Raw genomic sequence first — 16,441 nt, forward strand, 5'->3', positions numbered from 1 at the left:
ATTTTCCCCATGTCCCTTTAGGGGCTCCATATTTAGGTCATAATAAAGATTTTTTTTCATGAAATGGGGAAAAAAAGGAAGCCTCTCTTTGCATTGCGGTGTTACAATTAAACAGGGTCCAAAAATGGGTTATTCCTGGAAAGACATCTTAAAATCAATAATGTTCAACAAGTGCAGGGGTCCCCAAACTCCAGCGTCCAAAATCCGACTAGTGGAAGTCGCAAGTTAAAAATAAAAAAATAAAAAATACAAATTGTATTTACATTTTTGAAATAATTTAATTTTTTTAATCTGTCTTTTCTATTTCCTTTTTTTTTGTTGCTTGTTACTCTCGGTGACATCATCAGTAGCAAGTGTGCGCTCTCAGTCAATTAGTGCGCAAAGAAAAAAAAATAAATATATATATATATATATAAACATATATATACAAACATATATATACACATACATAGATATATATACATATACTGTATATATACATATATATACATATATACATTTATATACACATGTATATACATATATACACACATACATATATATACGTGTATATGTATACATATATATATGTATACATATATGTATACATATATATGTATACATATATATATATATATATATATATATTTATATATATATATATATATATATATGTGTGTATGTGTGTGCTTGTGTATGTATACAGATATACTATATTGCCAAAAGTATTTGGCCACCCATCCAAATGATGAGAATCAGGTGTCCTAATCACTTGGCCAGGTGTATAAAGTCAAGCACTTAGGCATGGAGACTGTTTCTACAAACATTTGTGAAAGAATGGGCCGCTCTCAGAGATTTCCAGCGTGGAGCTGTCATAGGATACTACCTGTGCAACAAATCCAGTCGTGAAATTACCCCGCTCCTAAATACTCATAAGTCAACTTTGTAATAAGAAAAGTGAAGAGTTTGGGAACAACAGCAAGTCAGCCACCAAGTGGTAGGCCCGCTAAACTGACAGAGAAGTGTCAGCGGATGCTGAAGCGCATAGTGCGAAGACTTTCTGCACAGTCAGTTGCTACAGAGCTCCAAACTTCATATGACCTTCCAATTAGCCCACGTACAGTACACAGAAAGCTTCATGGAAGGGGTTTCCATGGCGGAGCAGCTGCATCTAAGCCATACATCACCAAGTCCAATGCAAAGTGTGGGATGCAGTAGCAGTAAAGCACGTCGCCACTGGACTCTAGAGCAGTAGAGACGTCTTCTCTGGAGTGATGAACCACGCTTTTCCTTCTGGCAATTGATGGACCAGTCTGGGTTTGGAGGTTGCCAGGAGAACACTACATTTCGGACTGCACTGTGCCGAGTGTGAAATTTGGTGGAGGAGGAATTATGGTGTGGGGTTATTTTTCAGGAGTTTGGCTTGGCCCATTTAGTTCCAGTGAAAGGAACTTTGAATGCTCCAGGATACCAACACATTTTGGACAATTCCATGGTATGGCACTTCAAGTTCATATGTGAGTCAAGGCAGGTGGCCAAATACTTTTGGCAATATAGTGTATACACGCCCCAGCCCCCGGCAAAACTGTTTTAACCCAATGCGGCTCCCAGGTCAAAAAGTTTGGGGACCCCTGGTATAGTGCATCCACTGGACTGAACAAGAAATACACAAGCGCAGTGCAATGAGTTGATCTTAACCGTATAATTGATCTAAACACAACATAAGTACATTACATAATTAGAAGCTTTTAAAACAAAACAAGGGTAGTGAGTGGTCTGCTATAAAAATCCTTCTGGTGATGAGATTGTTTATATTCCTCTCTAGATTGGGTTCTCTTCCCAGCAGGCACAAGACATGAAAACAACGTTGAGAACTTGTTGAATTAGGTTCTGACGTTGAGCAACTCAAACCTAACGTTGAAACAACATGCTTTTTTGACAACATTTAATCAATGTTGGGTTCTGACGTTGGATTTGACTGTTGAATTTTTGGTCATTTCCCAGCCAATATCCTACAACACAAATACAACTACTAACCCCCAAATCCTCCACACGACACCACCGCTCTAAACAGGCTAACCTACTCCTACCTCCAAGGACAAAGCTACGAACAATGGGAGACTGGGCTTTCTGCTCCGCTGCTCCCAGTCTGTGGAACGCTCTCCCTGACCACCTGAAGGCACCACAGACTGTGAATGCTTTTAAAAAAGGCTTAAAAACCCTTTTCTTTTTTTTTTTTTTAATTAAAATCGTATAGATGTATGCATACTAGTTCTAGCTATTAGGCTGTTGTAGTTTGTATGTTTTATTAATTTGTATTCTCTTTTTATTCTTCTTATTTTCTTTCTTTCTTTTGATACACTGTAGCACTTTGAGGTTGTTTGCTCAATGTAACAAATACAATCTATTATTATTATTACAACGTTGAAACAACATTCTTTTTTGACAACATTTAATCCATGGGTCACCAAGCTTTTTGAAACCAAGAGCTACTTCTTGGGTTATGATTAATGCGAAGGGCTACCAGTTTGATACACACTTAAAAAAATTGCCAGAAATAACCAATTTGCTCAATTTACCTTCAATAAATAAATCTATATATACAGTGGGGCAAAAAAGTATTTAGTCAGCCACCGATTGTGCAAGTTCTCCCACTTAAAATGATGACAGAGGTCTGTAATTTTCATCATAAGTACACTTCAACTGTGAGACACAGAATGTGAAAAAAAAAATCCAGGAATTCACATTGTAGGAATTTTAAATAATTTATTTGTAAATTATGGTGGAAAATAAGTATTTGGTCAACCATTCAAAGCTCTCACTGATAGGAGGTTTTGGCTCAAAATCTTACGATACATGGCCCCATTCATTCTTTCCTTAACACGGATCAATCTTCCAATCTCCTTAGCAGAAAAACAGCCCCAAAGCATGATGTTTCCACCCCCATGCTTCACAGTAGGTTTGGTGTTCTTGGGATGCACCTTAGTATTTTGCTTCCTCCAAACACGACGAGTTGAGTTTATACCAAAAAGTTCTATTTTGGTTTCATCTGACCACATGACATTCTCCCAATCCTCTGCTGTATCATCCATGTATCCATTTTGGTATAAACCCAACTAGTAGTGTTTGGAGGAAGAAGAATACTGAGTTGCATCCCAAGAACACCAAACCTACTGTGGGGCTGTTTTTCTGCTAAGGGTACAAGACGATTGATCCGTGTTAAGGAACGAATGAATGGGGCCATGTATCGTGACATTTTGAGCCAAAACCTCCTTCCATCAGTGAGAGCTTTGAATGGTTGACTAAATACTTATTTTCCACCATAATTTACAAATAAATTATTTAAAATTCCTACAATGTGAATTCCTGGATTTTTTTTCACATTCTGTCTCTCACAGTTGATGTGTACCTATGATGAAAATTACAGACCTCTGTCATCATTTTAAGTGGGAGAACTTGCACAATCGGTGGCTGACTAAATACTTTTTTGCCCCACTGTATATAAAAAACTGGGTATTTCTGTCTATCATTCCGTCGTACATTTTTTTTCCTTTTACGGAAGGTTTCTTGTGGAGAATAAATGATGAAAAAAAACCTTAATTGAACGGTTTAAAAGAAGAAAAGAGGAAAAAAAAAATTAAATTTTGAAACATAGTTTATCTTCAATTTCGACTCTTTAAAATTCAAAATTCGACCAAAAAAAAGGAGAGAAAAACTAGCTAATTCGAATCTTTTTGAAAAAATTAAAAAAAAGAGTTTTTCCTGATTAAAATTTATTTTAGAATTTTGATGACATGTTTTAAATTTGTTAAAATCCAACTTGCATTTTGTTAGAATATATAACAAAGACAAATCATTGTTTATTCTAGATTTTCCGGAACAAAAATGTTAAAATACATTTTAAATACTTTGAAATCAATCAATCAATCTGATTTGATTGTAAAGATTTTTTAGATTTTCCAGAATAATTTTTTGGAATTTTAATCATAATAAGTTTGAAGAAATATTTCACAAATATTCTTCGGCGAAAAAGCAGAAGCTAAAATGAAGAATTAAATCAAAATGTATAAAAAAAAAATACTTGAACATTGATTTAAATTGTCAGGAAAGAAGAGGAAGGAATTTAAAAGGTAAAAAGGTATATGTGTTTAAAAACCCTAAAATCATTTTTAAGGTTGTATTTTTTCTCTAAAATTGTCTTTCTGAAAGTTATAAGAAGCAAAGTAAAAAAAAAAAAAAAATTTATTTAAACAAGTGAAGACCAAGTCTTTAAAATATTTTCTTGGATTTTCAAATTCATTTGAGTTTTGTCCCTCTGAGAATTAAAAATGTCGAGCAAAGCGAGACCAGCTTGCTAGTAAATAAATACAATTTAAAAAAATAGAGGCAGCTCACTGGTAAGTGCTGCTATTTGAGCTATTTTTAGAACAGGCCAGCGGGCGACTCATCTGGTCCTTACGGGTTACCTGGTGCCCACGGGCACCGCGTTGGTGACCCCTGATTTAATCAAAGTTGGGTTGTGATGTTGATTAGACCGTTGTATTTTGGTCATTTCCCAACCAATATCCTTCAACACAAATACAACTACTCACCCTCAAATCCTCCACACGACACCTCCGCTCCAAACAGGCAAACTTCCTCCAACCTCCAAGGTCAAAGCTACTGGCTTTCTGCTCTGCTGCTCCCAGTCTGTGGAACGCTCTCCCTAACCACCCGAGGGCACCACAGACTGTGGATGCTTTTTAAAAAGGCTTAAAAACCCTTATTTTAAAAGAAAAAACAAAAAAAAGGCTGTTCTAGTTTTTATCTTTATTATATTTTATTATTATTATTTTCTTTTTTTTTAATACACTAATAATAATACAACATTGAAACAACATGCTTTCTTGACTTTTAATCAATGTTGGGTTGTAACGTTGATTAGACCGTTGAAACCAACAACGTGGATCCATTGTTGAACACCAACATTGTCTCAGTTTACAAGTACAACTATTTTACCACGTTGTTTCAAAGTCCAGTTTTTAAGGACGTACGTAAAATCAACGTTTTGTCAATGTCTCGTGCCTGCCCGGGTCGGGTGATGACAAAATACCAGAAACAAAAAAAAGTGCTCCGCTAAGACCGTGTTGTGTGAAAATAGTAGGAACGTCCACTCACCGGCCACAACATTAGGCAGGCGTGCGCCATCCTAACCGTGGCTGCTGGTGGACGCGTCCAGCGAGTCGTCTGACAGCATCTCGATGCCGGTGTCCACGACGGAATCCCGAGTTTGGACGTTGGCGGGGGAGAGCTCCCTCAGCTTCCTGCGATGGATGCCGACTGTGGAACGCGGCCCGTGCTGGTGGGTCGGCCATTTCTCGCTGTAACCATGGAAGCGTGCCAGGGCGCCGATCTGGTTGTACTCGGCGGGTACCTTGGCGCCGCCGTGCAGCTCGGGGGACGAAAACGACGAGGAGGGGCTCTGTTGTCGATCGGGGTGCGTCTTCGGTTCTTTGGACTCGGCGTGCACGTGGGCCGGGTCGTCGGGGTCGGCGGGATGGGCGTCCTGCTGCGACTCTTTCAGCTGCTTCCTCAGCTTGCGGCTGCAGTGCTTGTAGAAGAAGAGTTCTTTCTCCAGGTTCTGGAGACGGTCTTGGATTACCTGATGGGTTTCTCCCGGGATGCTCTCTGCAAGTGGTCAAACTCACAAATTTATAAAAGATAAAGGACCAATCCCTAAAAGTGGAAAACAGTGATCTCTGGTGGCTATGAGCTGTATTGAGCTGTATAGCAATCTTTTTGCTGCCCAAAAAAGTCTAGTACAGGGGTCTGCAACCCAAAATGAGGAAAGAGCCATATTGGACCAAAAATACATCTAAAAATCTAAATCATTGAACAAACCCCGTTTCCATATCAGTTTGGAAATTGTGTTAGATGTAAATATAAATGGAATACAATGATTTACTAATCATTTCCAACCCATATTCAGTTGAATATGCTACAAAGACAACATATATGATGTTCAAACTGATAAACTTTTTTTTTTTTGCAAATAATCATAAACTTTAGAATTTGATGCCAGCAACACGTGACAAAAAAGTTGGGAAAGGTGGCAATAAATACTGATAAAGTTGGGGAATGCTCATTAAACACTTATTTGGAACATCCCACAGGTGTGCAGGCTAATTGGGAAAAGGTGGGTGCCATGATTGGGTATTAAAACAGCTTCCCAAAAAAATGCTCAGTCTTTCACAAATAAGGATGGGGCGAGGTACCCCTTGTCCACAACTGCGTGAACAAATAGTCATAACAGTTTAAGAACAACATTTCTCAAAGTGCAATTGCAAGAAATTTAGGGATTTCAACATCTACGGTCCTTAATATCATCAAAAGGTTCAGAGAATCTGGAAAAATCACTCCTCGTAAGCGGCATTGCCAGAAACCAACATTGAATGACCGTGACCTTCGATCCCTCAGACAGCACGGTATCAAAAACTGACATCAATCTCTTAAGGATATCACCACACGGGCTCAGGAACACTTCAGAAAACCACTTTCACTAAACAGTTTGTCGCTACATCTGTAAGTGCAAGTTAAAGCTCTACAATGCAAAGCGAAAGCCATTTATCAACAACATCCAGAAACGCCGCCGGCTTCTCTGGGCCCGAGATCATCTAAGATGGACCGATGCAAAGTGGAAAAGGGTTCTGTGGCCTGACGAGTCCACATTTAAATTTTTTGGGGGAAATATTCGACATCGTGTCATCCGGACCAAAGAGGAAGCGTACCATCCAGACTGTTATCGACGCAAAGTTCAAAAGCCAGCATCTGTGATGGTATGAGGGTGCATTAGTGCCCAAGGCATGGGTAATTTACACATCTGTGAAGGCACTATTAATGCTGAAAGGTACATACAGGTTTTGGAACAACATATGCTGCCATCTAAGCGCCGTATTTTTCATGGACGCCCCTGCTTATTTCATCATGACAATGCCAAGCCACATTCAGCACGTGTTACAACAGCGTGGCTTCGTAAAAAAAGAGTGCGGGTACTGTCCTGGCCCGCCTGCAGTTCAGACCTGTCTCCCATTGAAAATGTATGGCGCATTATGAAGCGTAAAATACAAAGCTCTACATAAAACAAGAATGGGAAAGAATTCCACTTTCAAAGCTTCAATAATTAGTTTCCTCAGTTCCCAAACGTTTATTGAGTGTTGTTAAAAGAAAAGGTGATGTAACACAGTGGTGAACATGCCCTTTCCCAACTACTTTGGCACGTGTTGCAGCCATGAAATTCTAAGTTACCGGTAATTAATATTTGCAAAAAAAATAAAAAAATAAAAATTTGAGTTTGAACATCAAATATCTTGTCTTTCTAGTGCATATAACTGAATATGGGTTGAAAATGATTTGCAAATCATTGTATTCCGTTTATATTTACATCCAACACAATTTCCTAAATTATATGGAAATGGGGTTTGTAAATAAAATACACTGAGGACATACGTAAAGGAAATTAAATGAGCTCAAATATACCTACAAACGAGGCATCATGATGCAATACAGCTAGCCTACATAGCATGTTAGCATCGATTAGCTTGCAGTCATGGATTGGCCAAATATGCCTGATAAGCACTCGGTCGAATCAATAAAATCAGCAAAGCGCACCTTTTCTGCATTTGTGCACAGCATAAAACATTTGGTGGACAAAATAAGGCAGAAGGGAATTAGTAGGACCAAACAGTGCTTGCCAAATACTCTCAGCAGTGAAGTATGTTTAATTTAAACAGTGGAATCTTTTTCCATTTTCACTCATTTTTGAACAAACTCCAGGGAGCCACTAGGGCGGCGCTAAAGAGCCACATGCGGCTCTAGAGTCGCGGGTTGCTGACCCTCGGCCTAGTATTTTCAAATCCATGGTTCCTCACGCATCAAAGAAAAGCCCACATGTGCAAGGAAAAAGTACAAAACAGGAAATAGTGTTGCATTACTACATAGATTGTGTATCTTCACCTTTACATTTGTGCAGCAAGAACTGGATGTTCTTCTGATGCTCCTGTTGTTGCAGAGTGAGTCTGCAGTCGGCATCTAAGGCCAAGTGTTGCATGAAGGCCTCCAGCTGCACGCACGCCGCCTTCTGCTCGCTATAACAGATCTCCAGCTCCTCGCAGTACAAACGCAGGCTGCGTTCCGTCTGGCGGAGGCCGATCACCTGGTAATAAAAATAACTTAGGAACTAATTGCTGTATCAAACAATGCAAGCTCCATTTGAAAAGGTATGAGGTAAAATACAATCTTACCTCATGCAGTACTTTTAAGCGGAGTACTGCATCTTACTGAGATAATTGTATTTATACTAACTTGCGATAGACACAAAAATTTTGTTTTTTTTATATTAATTACCTGTAGTTTATTTTGTTCTATTTTTTTACCAATAACTTAACTACAATATATATTTTGTATTCCTGTTAAATGCCTTTTTTTAAATTGATGTTTACCTGACAGATGATTTGAATATTTTTCATATTATCTTTTTATTATTATTATTTTATTATTATTATCATTTTCTTTTTGTTTTATTACACTGTAGCACTTTGAGGTTTTTGTAACATTGATAATTTAACCTTTTTTTTATGTGCACCTAGAAGTTTTGATTTTACAATTTTTTATTTTATTTTTTTTTTACCAATAACTTAACTACAATATATATTTTTGTATTCCTGTTAACTGGCTTTTTTAAATTGATGTTTACTTGACAAATGATTTGAATATTTTTTATATTACATTCCATCCATCCATCCGTATTCTAATGCTTGTTTGTCAGTTTCGGGGTCACTGGAGCCTTTCTCAGCTGCATTCGGGCAGAAGGTGGGGTGCATTCCATTTATAGTATCCATCCATCCATTTCTACCACTTATTCCCTTTTGGGTCGCGGGGGGCGCTGGTGCCTATCTCAGCTACAATCGGGCAGAAGGCGAAGTACATCCTGGACAAGTCGCCACCTCATCGCAGGGCCAACACAGATAGACAGACAACATTCACACTCACATTCACACACTAGGACCGATTTAGTGTTGCCAATCAACCAATCCCCAGGTGCATGTCCTTGGAAGTGGGAGGAAGCCGGAGTACCCGGAGGGAACCCACGCAGTCACGGGGAGAACATGCAAACTCCACACAGAAAGATCCCGAGTCCGGGATTGAACCCTGACTACTCAGGACCTTCATATTGTGAGGCAGACGCACTAACCCTTCTGCCATTTAATTGATATTTTTGAAACATTGATAATTTAACCTTTTTTTTTTTTTTTAAATGTGGACTTAAAAGTTTCGATTTTACAATCAATCTTTTTTTTGTATTAATTACCAGTAGTTTATTTTATTTTTTCAACAACTTAACTACTATATATATTTTGTATTCCTGTTAACTGGCTTTTTCAAATTGATGTTTACTTGACGGATGATTTGAATATTTATATCTGCCCCTTACAAGCGGTAGGAAATGGTTGGATGGATGGCTGCCCCTTTTCAACACAAAGTCACTTACAGTTCCAGTTCATTTGCTGTACATTAATAAAGATGATCTACAATTGCAGTGTCATATTTTCGTAGCATTGATAATTTAACCTTATTTTTTTTATTTATTTTGCACGTATAGGAGTGTTGTGTTGGGCACCCTGACAGCAACCACCCACCCACCACCACGAAAATAATACCTACCGGAATTAATAAAAGGCTATCGATGCTGTCATCTAGCAAAGCTGAATTCGACCAAACAACCCTCCGTACCAGAAAGCACTTGATGAAAGCGGATACAACTTCACCCTCACCTACGAACCCACGCCAGGAAACCAACCAAAAAAGAGCAGAAAACGAAACATCATCATCCCCCCATTCAGCAAAAACGTCTTAACTAATATCGGCCACAAGTTCCTCACTCTGATCGACAAACATTTCCCCAAAGGCAACACCCTAAGAAAAGTATTCAACAAGAACAACATTAAATTGAGCTACAGCTGTATGAATAAGATAGGCGCCAGCGCCCCCCGCGACCCCAAAAGGGAATAAGCGGTAGAAAATGGATGGATGGATGTATGAATAACATACAACAAGTAATTTCAAATCACAACAAAGCAATTGCAAAAGGACTGCCTTACCCCAGACTGAACGACTCCAAAACCAATAAGGAATGTAACTGCCGCAGGAAACCTGATTGCCCTCTCAACGGGGGGTGTTTACAAACATCAGTCGTTTACCAAGCAAAGGTAACACGCAAGGACATTAACACATTCGACACGTACGTAAGATTAACCGAAGGAGAGTTTAAAGCCAGATGGAATAATCACAAGGCCTCCTTTAGAAACCAGACGTTGCGGAATTCTACATAACTCAGCAAGCACATTTGGAACCTCAAAGACAATGTTGAATATTCAATAACATGGCAAATTCTTGCATCCAGCACACCTTACAACAGTGGTAATAAAAGATGCAACCTATGCTTAAAAGACAATCTGTTTATTATATACCACCCAGACCTGTCATCACTCAACAAGCGCAGTGAAATCATATCAGCATGCCGTCACAGACGGAAACACCTCCTAGGTAACACATGAGCAAATCACCACGCCCCTACGCCTGCCTGTACCTACCCACTCTGTGCCCTATACAAACCATTGCATGTGAATGCTCCCATTAAAATCTCCTGACGATTGAAGGAACCCCTCATGAAACAGTTCTGTAGAGATGAAGTAGTCTTGTGATTTTTCCCACACATACATATTGCGCTCTACCACGGTATCGAGCACTATTCTCTGGATAATCCAATTAAGATATATATATATATATATATATATATATATATATAATATATATATATATATGTATATATATATGTATGTTCACACACAAATTTAGTGTTGCCAATCAACCTATTCCCAGGTGCATGTCTGTGAATGTGGGAGGTGGGACTACCCGGGGGGGACCCACGCAGTCACAGAGAGAACATGCAACCCCCACACAGAAAGACCCCAGGCCCGGGGGAATCGAACCCCTGTCCCATCGTGTCTATTGTCTAATTTTGTTTATTATCATTCATATATGTTTTCTTTTTTTTTTTTTTTTTGCTGCTGCTAGCTTATTTTAATTTGGTTGTCAATAAATAATTGACATTTGTGTAAGTATTTCATTATTATATGTGATACAATAAATTATAACAAATACAGAAACACAACCAACATAGTTTGCATTTTTTCTTTGATTTAAAAATGAATATTTTAATAATTTATTTGTTTATAATCAGTTATCAGATTCCATCAAATTAAATGAGGTGGTGGACTGAACAGGCACAGGTACTTGTATTTTAATTTAATTATGTATTGCATTTACTTGAAAACAAATGCAATAACAGCATTTAGCATGAACAAAAAGCAGCAGAAAGAAGTACATTTTATATCTGCCCCTTATAAGCGGTAGAAATGGATGGATGGATGGATGGATGCCCCTTTTCAACACAAAGTCACTTACAGTTCCAGTTCATTTGTTGTACATTAATAAAGATGACCTACAACAGCAGTAACATATTTTTGTAACATTGATAATTTAACTAAATAATTTTTATCTTGCACTGCCATGGGCTAATGCAACGAAATTTCGTTATTATCTGTACTGTAAAGTTCAAATTTGAATGACAATTAGAAGGCAGTCTAAGTCTAAGTCTTAACCTTTTTGTTTTTTTTTTGTTTTTAAAATGTGGACTTAGAAGTTTTAATTTTAAAATCAAGACTTTTCCTCAGACTGACTTTGTTTGATATAGATGTTTCTTTTAGAGCTGATAAAAATAAAAATTAAACAATGGATGTCTGCTAACTTTTTGCAACTCAACGCCAAGAAAACGGAAATGCTGATTACCGGTCCTGCTAGACACCGACACCTATTCATTAATACCACCTTAACATTTGACAACCAAACAATTAAACAAAGCGACTCAGTAAAGAATCTGGGTATTATCTTTGACCCAACTCTCTCGTTTGAGTCACACATCAAGAGTGTTACTAAAACGGTCTTCTTTCATCTCAGTAATATCGCTAAAATGTGTTCCATTTTGTCCACTAGCAATGCTGAGATCATTATTCATGCGTTCGTTACGTCTCGTCTCGACTACTGTAACGTATTATTTTCGGGTCTCCCTATGTCTAGCGTTAAAAGATTACAGTTGGTACAAAATGCGGCTGCTAGACTTTTGACAAGAACAAGAAAGTTTGATCATATTACGCCTATACTGGCTCACCTGCACTGGCTTCCTGTGCACTTAAGATGTGACTTTAAGGTTTTACTACTTACGTATAAAATACTACACGGAGTAGTTCCATCCTATCTTGCCGATTCTATCGTAAAATATGTCCCGGCAAGAAATCTGCATTCAAAGAACTCCGGCTTATTAGTGTCTCCCAGAGCCCAAAAAAAGTCTGCAGGCGGTAGAGCGTTTTCTATTCGTGCTCCAGTACTCTAGAATGTTGGAGATGCTACCTCAGGAGAAGCATTTAAGTCAAATCTTAAAACTCATTTGTATACTCTAGCTTTTAAATAGAACCCCTTTTCAGACCAGTTGATCTGCCGTTTCTTTTCTTTTCTGCTCTGCACAGGTCAGGGGCACAGGTCCGGATGCAACGGATGAAGTGCTAGCTGTCTAGAGTCGGGAGTTGGGGTGGACCGCTCGTCTGTGCATCGGTTGAGGATATCTCTGCGCTGCTGACCTGTCTCCACTCGGGATGGTCTCCTACTGGCTCCACTATGGACTAGACTCTCACTATTATGTTAGATCCACTATGGACTGGATTTTCACAATATTATGCTAGACCCACTCGACGTCCATTGCCCCGGTCGCCCTGGGAGGGGGGATTCTGCGGTCCTCTCCAAGGTTTCTCAATGTCATTCCAATGGGTTGAGTTTTTCCTTGCCCTGATGCGGGATCTGAACTGAGGATGCCGTTGTGGCTTGTGCAGCCCTTTGAGACACTTGTGATTTAGGACTATATAAATAAACATTGATTGATTGACTGTCTGACTGACTGAAACTTGGCTTTTGTAAAAACCCCAGTACATTTTTAGCTCATATTGGTGGGATTTCGGTACTTGATACAACATAGATATTAGGTTTATAATAATCTCTTTATATTTGCATCACCGAAAAACTTTTAAAAGCGTTGCATTAATTCCATTTATTGTATTTATTTATATATTGTAATAATTGCAGACAGCATATGTTGGCATCTCTGGTAAATGCAATAATTAAAAGCCTACTGAAACCTACTACTACCGACCACGCAGTCTGATAGTTTATATATCAATGATGAAATTTTAACATTGCAACACATGCCAATACGGCCGGTTTAGTTTACTAAATTGCAATTTTAAATTTCCCGCAAAGTGTCCTGTTGAAAACGTCGCGGAATGATGACGCTTATATTGACGCGTGCTTGTGACGTTATTGGTTGTAGCGGACATTTTATCCCGGCACCACTCACGGCTAAAAGTCGTCTGATTTAATCGCATAATTACACAGTATTCTGGACATCTGTGTTGCTGAATCTTTTGCAATTTGCTCAATTAATAATCAATACTACAAAGAAGAATGCATTTGGTGGAAAGCGGTGTATTTCGGCCGGCTGTAGCAACACAAACACAGCGGTGTTTCTTTGTTTGTTGTGAAGCTTTAATATGGAACAGAGCAGTCAAGCGAACATGTTTCTCTACCACATGTCAACCGGCAGGTTTCGATGAGAAAATTGTGGTAATAAGTCAGCTCTTACCGTAAAACATGAGCGGAGCTTGTGTTGTTTTTCCTGCAGCTGTCAAAGAGGCAGTTGCGACTTTCTTGTCTCCTCCATGGCTTCACTCAGAGACCTTGACGGTCACCACACCCCTCCGACTTTCAGGTATGACTTTATAATCTCACTAAAACACTAGTAACACAATAAGCAGATGAGGGATTTTCCAGAATTATCCTAGTAAATGTGTCTAATAACATCTGAATCGCTTCCACTGCCCTCATTTTTTTTCCTTCTAGTCTTTCACTCTCACTATCCTCATCCACAAATCTTTCATCCTCGCTCCAATTAATGGGGAAATTGTCGCTTTCTCGGTCAGAATCGCTCGCGCTGCTGGTGTCCATGATTGTAATCAATGTGCGGATGTGAGGAGCCCTCACACCGGTGACGTCACGCGCACATCGGCTTCTACTTCCGATACAGGCAAGGCTTTTTTATTAGCGACCAAAAGTTGCGAACTTTATCGTCAATGTTCTCTACTAAATCCTTTCAGCAAAAATATGTCAGTATCGCGAAATTATCAAGTATAACACATAGAATGGACTTGCTATCCCCGTTTAAATAAGAAAATCTCATTTCAGTAGGCCTTTAGGGCCCTAAAACAAAGTGACTTACTTTGTTGAAGTATTTCACAAGCAATTCGGATGCTTCTGTTTGCGAGAGTGTCCACAGTTTCCTGGTGACGTCACAGAGAAATGTTCCCTCACTTGATGACGGCATCTTCTCCTGTTGGTCCTTAATGGATTTCTCCTTGAAGTCGAGAGCAGCGTCCAGAACTTGCAATGTTTCCTCCAACTGCTCTTCCTTGACATCACATTAAAATACAATGTACTATGTTATTTCTTGGAATACGCTGAGAAAAAAGTCATAATAAAGAAGCAGCTATGAGACTACGTTTAACGATGTCAACCAATAAGCAAAGAGAATCAATCAGCACTGGAAAGTGATTAAGTATTCATTGATCATCCAATCCAATGATGAAACCTCTTTAATGGGTGACTTCTGTCAAGTTTTTGTGATCATGTGCTGTTTAGTTATGTTCTGTTTGGTTTTTGACTCCATTAGTTCCTGTTTTTGCGCACCCTGGTTCGTTTTTTTGTTTCCATGCCTACCAATCAATTCACCTGTTATGTGTTCACGACTCACGCACCTGATTTGTCTGGACTCACGCACCTGTCATCACTGCAGCCATTTAAGCCTGTAGTTGCCAGGCAATCAGCCTGGCGACATCACCTTCTACTCACCCTCTACCACCCTCGCAATCCATGCTGATGAACCATGCTGCCTTTTTCATTCTCTTTTCTCGGTCCAAGTAAGTTTTCTTAATTTACGCCATAGTTTACAAGTTTTGGTTTAAGACCATAGTTTTGCCTTAGTGCAAGTTTTTGTACCTCTTCTGTGAGCGCTTTTCGTTTGTACCTTTTTGAGTTATTAATTAAAAGATGTCCTCATCTTCACGCCATGTCCGTTCCAATCGCTTTGCACCACGGGAAAACAAACCACACCATAGTAGCCGCCATGACAACTTCTAGTAATGCATGTTTCAAAAATGTTTTTAAATACGATTGAAGAAATAAAAACAAACAACAATTATAAATAAATAAAAATGACATTAAATGCAAAAGTCAATGAAGTGAATAACATTGTATTTGGTAATACCTAATAATAATCTATATTTTGTATTATATATCTTTTTTTCTCTGTTTGAATTAATTAAATAGTTAAATTAGTCAACCTAATTTTGCCTTAAAAAAAATATCAAAACAATGGACAATTGGACAAATTAGAGTTTATTAGTCAACACTTTAGTCATCTATTGAACTGGTTTCATATGTATATATTTTTTACATTACTCTACTTTTGATTTAATTATACAATGACAATCTAAATGGCTTTACTATATGTACATTAATTTCCATTAAAAAACTATTCAATTAACGAATGAACCCTTTTGTTAAATCACTCTACATTTGATATAATTCTTTAAAACTTTAATTACATATTTGAATTGGCTTTGTATGTCTATTTAATTATTCCATGAAAACTATTGCATTAATTTAAAAAATTATTTGATACATTAGTTCACATTTTATTTAAGTTTTTTAACAATCTATTTATATGCATTTAATGTTGACAATACAACTATAAAGTATATGATAAATTAATCTACATTTGAACTGACTATTTAATAATTGAATTATTTGTTTTGATAGCTTTTGATGCATTCAATTCTGGCCCACAAAATGTTTCTGAAAGGTTTCGATGAGTTAGCGACTTGTCCAGGGTGTAGCCCGCCTTACGCCCAAATGCAGCTGAAATAGGTTCGAGCGACCCCAAAAGGGACAAGCGGTAGGGTAGAAAATGGATGGATGGATGGATGTTTTTGTTTGTATAATTCATAACAATGAGGTTGAGTTCAACTTTTCTTACTGACCTCTACAGTGAGCACTGTGTTGGCCTTAAGTTGTGCATCCAGGCTGTCTCTCTGTTTTTTAAGCATCTCTCGTTTATTCTCTAGCTCCTTCCTTGACGTCTGTGTCGCGTGATTCGCACCGCCATTGTTCGCCATCTTCACGTCCAGTGTTTCCAATTGCACCGACACTCGGAGAAAGCTCTGACTCAAAGCCTGCAGGGCCACCAAGGTCATGTTTGTATACA

The 16,441-nt window shown here is 38.4% G+C and overlaps 1 protein-coding gene across 1 annotated transcript in view; it reads right to left on the reverse strand.

Moving 5' to 3' along the window:
* Positions 1 to 4,087: 4,087 nt before the first annotated feature.
* Positions 4,088 to 16,441, reverse strand: part of LOC133553347 (kinesin-like protein KIF27) — a 31,141-nt gene continuing 18,787 nt past the window's right edge. The window contains exons 10-13 of the mRNA XM_061901448.1: positions 16,218 to 16,409; positions 14,399 to 14,587; positions 7,972 to 8,170; positions 4,088 to 5,646 (exon numbers count right to left, since the gene is read on the reverse strand). Coding sequence (XP_061757432.1) covers positions 5,168 to 5,646; positions 7,972 to 8,170; positions 14,399 to 14,587; positions 16,218 to 16,409 — 1,059 coding nt within the window. The 3' untranslated portion in view covers positions 4,088 to 5,167. The remainder of the gene's footprint in view (positions 5,647 to 7,971; positions 8,171 to 14,398; positions 14,588 to 16,217; positions 16,410 to 16,441) is intronic.

Source organism: Nerophis ophidion, linkage group LG01 (assembly GCF_033978795.1).
Source record: "Nerophis ophidion isolate RoL-2023_Sa linkage group LG01, RoL_Noph_v1.0, whole genome shotgun sequence".
Classification (NCBI taxonomy): Eukaryota; Metazoa; Chordata; class Actinopteri; order Syngnathiformes; family Syngnathidae; genus Nerophis; species Nerophis ophidion.